General features: G+C 39.1%; 1 protein-coding gene across 1 annotated transcript in view; it reads left to right on the top strand.

The window, feature by feature from the left end:
• Window positions 1-3,067: 3,067 nt before the first annotated feature.
• LOC141815884 (uncharacterized) overlaps window positions 3,068-11,978 on the top strand; it is a 38,515-nt gene continuing 29,604 nt past the window's right edge. Inside the window, exons 1-2 of the mRNA XM_074703751.1 lie at window positions 3,068-3,373; window positions 3,451-3,589. Coding sequence (XP_074559852.1) covers window positions 3,086-3,373; window positions 3,451-3,589 — 427 coding nt within the window. The 5' untranslated portion in view covers window positions 3,068-3,085. The remainder of the gene's footprint in view (window positions 3,374-3,450; window positions 3,590-11,978) is intronic.

The raw sequence follows: 11,978 nt of genomic DNA, 5'->3' as shown, positions 1-11,978 counted from the left end.
ATGAAAGCATTAAAAATACATGTATACCTTACGCACATCAGGCATATCGATTCCGTGGCTTTTTATAGGGGACTTCAATTCTCTATTGACAGTTCATGATAAAGAAGAGGGCAACTAGTTACGAACTATAAACTACGTCATGATTTAGAGCTTTTTGTTTAAACTTGTGGATTGTTGGATCTTCACTCGATCAAATGTCATTTGATGGTCGAATGGTATGATTTCTTGTAAACTTAATCATTTTTTGGTTAATTCACATTAGTTCTTAACAGATTATGATAGTTTTGTAGAGTTCACTGCTTTCGGATGTTTATTGGATAATTCTTGTGGTGTGTGGACTTTGCATGGAGACTTTCGGGACTTGGTGGCGGACTCTTGGGGGAAACTGGTCTATGACACCGCTCAGTTAATGCTTAAGCCCAAACTTACAAGACTCAAGAGTCAATTGTGTCATCTTGATAAACTGCATTCCCACCACATTTCAGAGCAAACATTAAGGGCCAAACAAGCTTTGGAGGCTGCATAACACATTGTATTATTGGGGGGGGGGGGGGGGGGGGGGGGGGGGGGGGGCGAGGCCTCATAGTCCGATGAGCAGACCACCAACCTTGGGGAGGTCACTATGGAATTTGTGAGGGCATTTCCTTGAGCTATTGGGTAGGAATGTGTCGGTGTCCCTTTGCGCAGTGAGGTCTTGCCAGGGTATCAGTTGTCCAGTGAGCATGGGTAGTTTTAGGTCAAGAGATCACTATCGAGGAGATATGAGCTACGGTCTTCAATATTGGGTGGGAAAAAGCCCTAGGACTGGATGACTATAATGCCCAGTTCTACACCTCCGCTTGGGACACAATGGGTGTAGAAGTTATAGATGCAGTGTATAAATTTTTTCTTCATGGACGCTTGCTCAAGCAATGGAACCACACATTGATAGCTTTGGTTCCCAAATCTGATCATGCACCAGGGGGAGTGATTATCAACCAATATCTTGTTGCACGGTATTCTATAAAGTGATATCCAAGGTACTAGCTAGGCATCTAGCGGGAGTCATAGACTATTTATTGGATCCGACACATGTGGCTTTTGTTCGGGACTGGTCCATAGATAAGAACATCCATCAAGCTCAGGAACTACTTCGAGAATATGCACATAAATAGATTTCTCCTCGATGTATGATTAAGGTGGACTTGAGGGAGGCTTTTGATCCTATAGATTGGAGTTTTCTTATCGCGACTCTTGTTGGTTATGACTTTCCCCAACAATTCCATGATTGGATTCACGAATGCATCACTATGGTTTCGTACTCGATTAACCTTAATGGTGGTTAACATGGATTCTTTAGTGGTCGATGTGCCTTGTGGCAAGGTGACCAACTTTCTTCCTAGTTATTCAGACTATGTCTTGAGCTACTCTCACAGCAATTGAAGGTAGCATTGGAACAAGCGGGTTTTCATTTTCATCCTATGTGTCAAGTAATCCAAGTCACTCATTTAGCATATGCCGATGATCTTTTATTATTTGCAAAGGCGGATGCATCCACCATTTCTATGATAGTGGATTGTTTGAGGGATTTTAGGGACAAAGCGAGACTTCTTGCCAACCCGTTGAAGTTCAATATGCATATGGTGGGTGTGGATGACCATACAAAAGGGGAACTTTTACAAATTATGGGTTTTCAAGAAGGTACCTTGGTGTTCCATTAACCACAGTGAAACTTCGGATTGCTAATTATGGGTCCCTTCTGGATGCAGTGACTAAAAAGATTATTTCATAGCCGAGGCACACTCTATTTTATGTGGGGCATTTGGAGCTAGTTTGATTAGTGCTATAAGGTGTTAAATATTTTTGGTTATCTATTCTTCCAATTTCTGGTGGGGCGATTGACAAGCTCTATAGAATTTGTCAATTTTTTATTTTGTCGACCAAGCACCAACTGATCTTGTGGGTGACCATGTGCTTGCCCCAAGAAGAAGGAGGCTATGTCATCCATGATTTGCATGCATGGAACAGTGCTTTATTATGCCGAACATTATGGAGCATTCAAACCAAGAAGGATTTGCTTTGGGTTCGTTTGGTGCACCACCATCACCTCAAGGGAGCAGAATTTTGGTAGTGATAGTGCAAAGGTTCGGACTCACCTTTGATCAAGAGGTTGCTCGACATTCATGACCAACTTGTGCAACAAGCATGAGGTTATGGGGTGGCCAATATGAAGTTGTTGGAGTGGTTTGCAACAGAAAAGTATGGTGCAACCAATGCTTATAGGTTTTTCCAACCATGAGGAGAGGCTGTACCTTGGGTGTCGATTGTCTAGAAGGCCGACCTACTACCCAAGCACCGGTTTACATTTTGGTTGCTTGCTTACTGACGATTGTGGACAGCGGACAATAGACATGTTGCCTTATGAACCTAACAAGCAGTGCTCACTATGCCGGCAAGTTGTGGAATTAAATGATCACATTTCTTTCAATGCCCCATTCAAGGATGCTGTGGGACAAAGTTCGAAACTTGCTTGATATTTGACCAACTATCTACATGGCATGCAAATTGATCTGAACTTTCTAGAGACAATTTCAAGGCAACGAAAGGTTGATGAAAGCTCACTACTTAGCAGTGACTTGTGTGATTTTTCTTGTATGACAAGCTCGAAATCGATCTCGTTTTGAGGGTGAGGGGCCTTGTATTGAGAGGATGCTACTCATATTTACCATTTCGTAGACATCTAATACTTATAAGCTTTCTTTGATCTATATATATTTTTACCATTCTAAAAAAAAGTTAAAATTTTTTAAAAATTGGTTTGGAGTAGAAATTATCCTGCAAGTTTAGAAATCTTCTTTCATGGTCAAACTAAATTTGAATTTTAAGGAAATTTAGAAACAAGGGATAAAATTGGAATAGATTTTGGGGTATTGAAGAATAGGGAACTAAGGGATGTAAATTGGAAAAGACCAAACAGAGGGGGAGGGAGTAATATGAAAAATAAGAAACATAAGGGTCTGATTTGATGAAATATGCAACCCATACTTAGTTATCGCAATCAACGACGTCGGCCAATAACGCAGCACACACTACTTAGCCTTTGGAAATGAGTTCGGTGGTGACGAGTAATATCACACGCAAGTTACCCTGCAATCGCAGAGTAGTTCGGTCAATCCTCGCCGCTGCTCCTCATCGCCCTGCCCTACGATTGCTTCCATCGATTGCTCCCCACTCCTCCCTGCGACAGTTATCTCGCTCCAAGACAAGGCGGCCTTCCCTGCTAACCCTCGCTGTCGTGGCTGCTCGTTCCTCCTATTCTTCTTCGGCGTCCACAGAGGAACCAAATATGGCGAAGGTCAAGGCCATCAGAGTCCACGAGCTCGGAGGCCCTGAGGTAACACAAGAGCAAACGCCAATTTGATCTTTTCCTTGAGTAATCATTGCTTATGCTCCGCCGTGTTTTCGATATAGGTTTTGAAATGGGAAGAGGTGGAAGTTGTGGAGCCTAAGGAGGGAGAGATCAGGGTGAGGAACAAGGCCATAGGCGTTAATTTCATCGACATTTACTTCCGAAAGGGGGTGTACACTAAAGACCTGCCCTTTACACCTGGTTTGTTCTCTCTTAGCTCCTTATCGCTTATCACATGTTTGTATAAAAGCCCCATGTGAAAGGCTTACGTGTCATACATTTTAATATCCTAAATAAACATCATGCATGAGATGAATTGTCTGTTCTTCGGTGGCATTTCGTTGCTAAGTTATGCATTATGGTATGGTCATTTGAAAGCACATCAATTTGATGACCATGTTTCATTCAACTAGACTAGGATGAGAAAATGGGAGAAAATAGGTACCCAGTGAACTTCTCGATATGAATAATGTTTTTTTTCATCAAATTCTAATCTATACATCAAAGTACACTAACGTTAGCAAGGAGGCTGTTTTTCTTCACAAGGAAACAAGTCATGCCATAGCATGACAAATGACAAATTTAGCATTTAGTTCAGCTTCGCTGTTAGTTACTATATAAATGATTTTTTATGTTGACGGTTGCTTGGCTTTGTTAATTTTATTTGAATCAAACCTTGGGAATTTTCTCAGCACTCAAGATAATTATTCTGTGCCACACTTCATTTTGATTACTCAGTTCCTTTTTGTATCTTTAATTTATTGGATACAGGCTGTGTATACCCAAATGAGCTCTTTGCGCATCTTTGTAGAGTGCAATGCAGATTTCATACACTATTCCCCATCATTCTGTCCTAGAGACAGACTTATATTATCTTAATGGGGGATTTTTTAATATGGTCTCTTCTATTTGGCCATGAAGAACACTGTCTTTAGTGGCATCCAGAGTTTTGCACAATATTTTGTTTATTTGGCATGGTAATTTAATTAATTTACTAACGAAGCTGGCTGCTACAAGATCTCTATTTCACCTGTACCTCCATTGTCCAAGCTGTATGAATCTGATTTTGTTATTGGTAGGAGGGTTCTACTTTTCAGTTTGTTCCAAACAATTATCTTCTTATCAAATGTGGATTTTATGCTATGGTTCTTACAGTATATGACTTTCAAGATCAATCTCACTACTTATATCTGGGATCATAAGATATGAAAGAATGGAACAAAGCAAAAAGTTGAAGAATAAGGAAGACTCCCTAATTCATGACATCCATGGTTGGCAACTCAATTGATTCCATTTCAGATTGATTGAGTTGGATCGGGACCCATCTAATTTGGATAGATTTCCTAGACAAGAGTCTGAAATTTCTCAAATGTTGATAGAAAATCATAATTTCAAGAGAATGTGATAATTGAGGGAATAAATTGAAAATCACAAGGAGTTGACATTTTAATGTAAATATAGATTGAATCTTGGAGACTCCTTTGTGGTGCTAGGATGCTTCCTAAAGATCACAAACTTTCTCAGTGGTTGTATGCACAATCTTGACTTCAACACTTTAGTTGCCACTCGTGTGACCAGGACTTGAATGGCTATCTATCTACATGATCGAGATTTTTATTACCGTTACTAAATCTTTTCTTTTGGATTTGAGTGGCCACTGAAATGTGTGGGTGTGATTCTTGAATTTGGGAGAAACCAAATGTTGGTGCAATCAAGCTCCAAGCATGTGTTTGCATATAGTTTTGATGTTTGGATAACGTTTAAGTTAGACAACAAGATGTTGATTTCATATATGTTGGGATCGTCCCGGTGCAATGCGCGTGTTCTCACGTTTCATAAACGTGCGCAGCGGAAAAATTTACAGATAATTAAAACTAATATTATCATATACACACGCATGCATAAACAGGAATTAACTATGTACAAGGCATGACAGGAAATTAAAATTTTAGAATACAATTATTCTACTTGCAGAATTAAACTTGCAAAGAATTAAATAATTCTTGGCGTACCTTTTCGATGACGTTTGAGCCGTGTTGGTATCAATCGAGCGGTCTTCATCCGAATCCCGCCTCTACTGGTGATCCACGCCAAGCTCCCGTCTAGACGGCTTCAGAAGCCACGAATCGCGTCATCGTCTTCGGTACTAGCCGATGATCGATGACGATCGAATCGAGAGAAGCCTTGTTCCGGAAATCACGCAGCAACGTTTGTCGCGATCGTTCCGAGGCTTACTAACTATCACCGTGAATCGTATTCACGGTATAGTTATCGGTGGTCAACCATCGACCGCCGATTTAGGACAAACAATCGGAAACTCTTTTCCGATAACAATGGAACAATTTCTGATTGCTTCATAAGCTTTCGAGATACAACAAATCCCGATACTAGAATAGCTAGACCCTAGTTTTGACAGTACGTTGTGGTAGCCAGAAACAATTTTCGGCCAGCAAGTGAACGACCATCATGGCACACTAGGATTCCGTTATTCCCTTCTTCTGGTCGCCAACACAAATGCAAAAGAAAGCCGAGCTATCTCTTGCTTCTAATCGACGACACAAGGTGAAGAGACTCGCTATTCCGGTAGCAAATCGAAGGCAACATGAAGGCACCATGACCCTCTGTTCCGGGAGCAACACAAAGTCTGTTCCGGCAGCAACACGAAGCAATACAAGCAACACGAAGCAATACAAGCCACACGAAGCAATGCAAGCAACACGAAGCAAACTGATCTGGCATCAACACAGAAGACAACACAAACCTCAACAAGAAAGCTTGTGGTATCACAAGTCTGTTCCGGCAGCAACATAGGCTTGTGGCTCCTGTTTTTCCGGCGAGCAGCACAGAGGATCAGCCACCAACTAGTCGGGCGGCAACGCAAGAATCTGCCACCAGCCTAAGGGCGGCGACGAGAGATTCCGGCCACCAGCCAAACGTCCAGGCAGCAATCGACAGAACACTTTCTTCCTCCTCGTGCGGTTGCTTCTTCCTTCGCGATTTGCAGCAGCCGGTGCTCCTTCTCCACTCGCGGTAGCCGGCGTCCAAGGGAAGCAAGCCATCCGGTCCAGCGACACCCTCAAGTCCGGCGGTGCCATCCGTGGTCCGGCGATGCCCTCATTGGTCCGGCGGCACTCTCTCGCGAAGAAGGAGGGCAGCGGTGCTCGCGCACACCCAAAAACAGAGAACCCCTATTTTTTTGATGTCGCACGAGAGATGCCTTAGGGAGAAGTCGGCTAGGGTTTTAGATGAGTGAACCGGTTAATTTAGGTTTTAGAACTTAAACCGGGTTCAGCTGAACCAGGTTCAGCTGGACCAGTACTGTAGCAAACCAGAATCATTTTGGTTCGCTTGGTTCAATAACCAAACAAATTCTGATTTTACCCAAACCAGTTTTGTTCGTTTTGTCTTCTCAAGACGAAGCTCCTCATCTCTTCGGTTTAGCCAAAATATCTTCCATCATGAACCAAACCAAGTTGGTTCAATTTGGTTCAAAACAGAATCGTTCGATTCACTAACCAAACGACCTCTGATTTGAACGAAATCAATTTCATTCGTTTCGTCTTTGTAAGATGAATTCCATCATTTGTCCTTTGTCTGGTCCAACCAGACTTTATTTCTCTCATTCTGAGAATTCAATTCTCAAACTCGTTTTAAGTCCTTTGGAGAACTTGTTGTGCGTGTGACCCAATAGGTTCCCGATTATGTTGGTCGTCCGTAATTAATGAATTAATTACGGAACGATCATGAGTGGCACCTAGTAGTACATCATGATCCCCAATTGATCGGAAAATCAACGATTGATTCCAGAATATCTTCTAAACCCTTCAGCAGCTACACTGAATCGTGTCTCGTTCCTTTCACCATCTTATACCCGCTTGGTTCAGGACATGGTCTATGTGTCGGTCCCCACTAGGCTGACTACGTCACACCTAGCCCAAGCTAACTTTCTTGTCCTGTGGATTCAAGTTACTTATACATGTGTCCAAGAGTCTCATACTCTTGACATGTGTTGCTTTGGCCAAAGACTTTTAGTAACAATCCGACAAGTGGCCGTAGGGTATACGTCTCCTGTTTAAAGGAGCGGTGAATCCTCTGTGGGCTATTCAAACACCTTCGGGCACTTCGACTTATACCCAATCATCTCGGGTCCACACCTCCTTGGAGATGCTTGCTTAAGATGTCAAAGTATAAGCCTCCATGACCAAGGTGACTTGAATACCGCAAGTCAAAGGAAACTCGCACTTAAGCTGCATTGAGATCTTCGTTGACATGTATCTATTTGCATAGAACCATACGAAGTCTCAAGACAGGTCACTCCGATGAACTGGTTACCTTTAACCAGCATCCACATTTAACTCTCGACATCCAATGTCTCCAGCAGTGAGATCAGCTGCTTGGATAACCAAGGAGTCTAAACGTGCTAGTCTCAACAGAATCGATGATGTCCGTGCTCATCAATTCCTCGACTAAGGATAATTTCAATACATTCATAATTGCACATGTAGAGATGCTCACGAGTTGTGATCCAATCACAAATTCTCTCATACTATGAATTGTATTGCGGATATTCAGTATTCGAGTTTAAGATCCAATCAAACACACATGGAATATGCACTCAAATAATGAATTGCTATTTATTCAATAAATAGTGTAACCCTAAGGCGATTGCCTTAGGATACCTCTCAAATCTAACAATATAAAGTCCACCGGATTCTTGGTACTGCAAGGAAGTGCCAATAGTTTAAGCTCAATTGGATTCTAGGTAGTGCAAGGAAGCCCCAATAGGTTGAGGTCAACTAGGTAGTATAAGAAAGTTCAATAATAACCGAATACTAGGCATGATGAAGACCCGGAGGCACAAAAAGTCTCTTAGCACGACGAAGACTCAACAGTAGGCTTCTTGGCATGATAAAGTCCTAAAGGCATGGACTTCTTGGCAAGATAAGATAAAGTGCTAAGAGGAGAGTGAATGCACTTGTATATTGGGATAAAGGAAAAAAATGGACTTGAATTTAGAAGTAGTCAAGTTAGTTGAGTAATCAACCAAAAAAAGATTCTTAGTCAACTGGTAAATAGAAATGAATATAAAGACTTTTGTTCAGAGTCTATCCAGGTAGCATTCAACTAGTATTAGTTAGTATTAAACCTTAAACTCGAAACCATGAACAAAATGAGGTTTTTTGTTTGAGAGATTTATAATTTGGGTATTCAATCAACTAATAATCATAGGTACTAGATTAATTAGTCGGCTTAGGCATAAAATAAAATAAATAAAATGTTTCTGATTACTCTAGATTTGGGAACAATCGATTGATATTTCAGTGTATCTTAAAACCTAGAATAAAGTTGTTGATCTAACAACAATCGACAATAATTCTCATAACTATTGACTACATGCAGAGGAGTTGATTGATGAAACTTTGAAATTGAGAAACTATAAGACACTATAAATATAAGAGTTGGAGGGACAAGAAAGGATTTGAATCCTCACAGTTTTACACTCCAACTTCTCTTATAACATGCTCTCGTTTTCTTTGCTCCCCCGCCCCCCCTCCCTTCTTTGTGCTTAATTACTCTTCTTCATTGTAAGAATGAGATTGTAGGAGGTTTCTCCACCTTTGGCTGCTGGTCAAGAAAGGGAAACATTAGAGGTTCTTTCGAGAAGTGAGTCACCTTATGGATCAAGGTCGGCTACTGGTCAAGAAGGGGAAAGATTAGAGGTTCTTTCGAGAAGTGACTCATCTTATGGATCAAGGCCATGGAGTAAGGGTCCTTGGGAGGATTGTCGAACCACGTTAAGTTCCAAGTGACGTTGGTTTGCTTTTTTAATTTGATAGTCTTTCTTTACTTTCTTTTCCACTGCATTACTCATTTTTATAGAAACTTAAAAACCACGAATGATTATTCACCCTGTAGCCTCTTCAACGATCCTACACCAAAAAGATTTAGTTCTTATTAAATTAATCATAATTTAGTTATTAATAGTTATGTAATTAATATTTAATTAATATTTTCAATTTAATACTTATTAGTAATTAATTTCTTATTAATTAAAATCAATCAATTAATTAAAATAAATGAAGTACTATAACAATATTTTTCTTGTTAGTTCTTATTAATTAAATTACTTAAAATTAATCTAAATAATTTTATTAATTAATTTAGCCTAATTCAATTAATTTAATTTAGCTTTAAATTAATTAATTTGATTAAATAAGATTTGATCTGTTAATTTAATATTGTTTGAGTTAATTTAATCAGATTTATTTTGGCCAATTTAATTAAATAAAGTTTTATTTAATTAAATCTTGTTAAATTTAATTAAATCAGGTGTTATTATTTATTAAGTTTGAGATTCTAAATAAAATTTCAGTTTTGTACTCTAGTATTGATATTGAATGAAATATAAGAAGCACACCCTTATTTATTTATTTTGAATATCTTTGTTATCTTATTTATTAAATAAACATGCTTTGTTTTTTTATATTATTATTATTTTTTCATTCTTAAAAGTATACAAATCTGATAAGTGATCATATGAAGCATGAATAGTTAGTGATTTTATTGGCTAACTTTGGTTTATCATCTTTTGTTATAACCTTTACTTATATCCATCTTCTCTGAGTGTTCTGCATTTCATGCTTATATAATCACTTCAAAATCACATTGCGTACTCAACAGTGGTTAGTTTGATTGGAGCTGGAGCAATATTTACGCTTTGTTTGCTTTTTAGTTGAGGAAAAAGGGGAGGAAATTAAAGGAAGGGAAAAGAGGAGTAAATCAATTTCTTCCTTTGGCTTTGTATCTATTAGATTTCACTTATTCTCCCGGTTGGGTCTACAAGAGAGTACCACAAGCTTAGAAAATGTGACATTTCATTGATTGAAAAATGTATTTACCTAAGTGAACACAATATTACAGACTTGTTTTGAGATGGAGTATCCTAATTCAACTGAAACGAGAATATGTTAGTGTCACGTGGGAGTTTCAACATGTTGCCTATGGTAGATTGAAGGTGGAGGACAAAGGAGATGAAGAGGAAAAAGAAGAGGAGGATGAGGTGGCTTATTACTTGAAGGAGATATTTCGTAGCTTCTGCCACCATCGAGGAAAGTTGCTTAAGTTGTTCTGACACTTTTGAAGCTATTCATGCCTTTGAGGAGTTATCTTGAGAAGCACATGGAGTTGGATGAACCCTTGAAGTTGCTATGCAACTCCAACTTCAATCCATGGTTTGAAACCTTATACCGTGTGGGGTGAAACAGTTGAAACGTATCATTTCGTTAAATAATTGAAACTCGATATCAATCAATGCTAAGGTTCAAAATCTCTAGCTGTGCCGTAGTTTCGGTCTTTGACCAGAAAGATATTGTTCCAGTATTGTGCTAACACTCTGATGCATAATGTCAGTGACAGATTGAAGTAAGAAGGAGATGAAATAAAGGGAGGAGATATTGTCTGTACCGAGTGGTATTGAGTTTCAGTAAATTAACGAAATGATATATTTTGATCATTTCTCCTAGCATGGTACAAGATTTAAAACCATGCTTGGCATAAACAATGGCTCGTTTTTATGCTTCATCTCTTTCCTTCTTCAACTCCAATTTATTACTGGCACCATGCATTTAAACATCGATGCGATACGAAAACAATATCATTCTGGTCAAAGATCAAAACTTCAACATGGCTTGTATTTTGAACCTTACCTAAATCAATTAAAGTTGTTTGAAACTTCATGTCGTAGAGATTGAAGAAAACCCTTACTCAGGGAAGAGTTCACAAAACGCTCGTGTGTGGAATAAGGCATGTCGCCGAGGAAGAAAACCCTCACTTTCACCAATAGATTAGTCACTATTTTTGCTCTATAAGAAGCTATTTTTTGTTTCCTGTACCTTGAAGAAAATCATCATTCATGGAAGATGTTCATAGAACTCCCACACATGGAACAAGACGTGTTGCGGAGGAGGAAAATGCTCGCCTTAGCTAATCTCAATCCATTCTACATGTTGAGCGGCTGGGACAATGATAGGTTTTGCTTGTGCTGAATGTCTTAAATGGTATTTCAAACACTATGCTAGAGGTTTTCAAGTAATCATTGGCTGAGGCAAGAATGATGCCATGATATTATCAGTTGAAGATGTTACATATACAAATCAAGTGAGTTCAATCAAGTTGTGTAAGATAAGGTAATATCATGAAAGATATTATAGTACTAAATGAATTAAATGCTTAATTTTTTTTATCATAGTTGGTCTTTGAAACACACAATTTTTTACACTGATCAGTGATCGCATGTTGCCAATGTAAAGCAAAAGACCTGCAATAAGGATAACTATTTACTTGGTTGGCTTTGACATTTGGTTAGACCAAACCAGGTTTTGGTGACATGCATGGAGTATCTCATTATTGGTTCTTTAATGTCCCTGATGATGCAATTCTTGGGATAAACATGGATTTGTAATATTAAATTAATGCCATTGTTAGAAGTCTTAGTTCAGTGGCCTCTGGCTAGTGGGTAAGACCTTACATGGGATAAACATGGATTTGTAATATTGAAATGAAGCCATTGTTTAGAAGTCTTAGTTGGGTG

The sequence above is a fragment of the Curcuma longa genome, unplaced genomic scaffold (assembly GCF_044706935.1).
Source record: "Curcuma longa cultivar G26 ecotype Majalengka, Jawa Barat unplaced genomic scaffold, ITB_CL_G26_1.1 contig_11592, whole genome shotgun sequence".
Classification (NCBI taxonomy): domain Eukaryota; kingdom Viridiplantae; phylum Streptophyta; class Magnoliopsida; order Zingiberales; family Zingiberaceae; genus Curcuma; species Curcuma longa.
The sequence above is the reverse complement of the archived record's forward strand: the minus strand, read 5'-3'. Positions and strand labels throughout refer to the sequence as shown.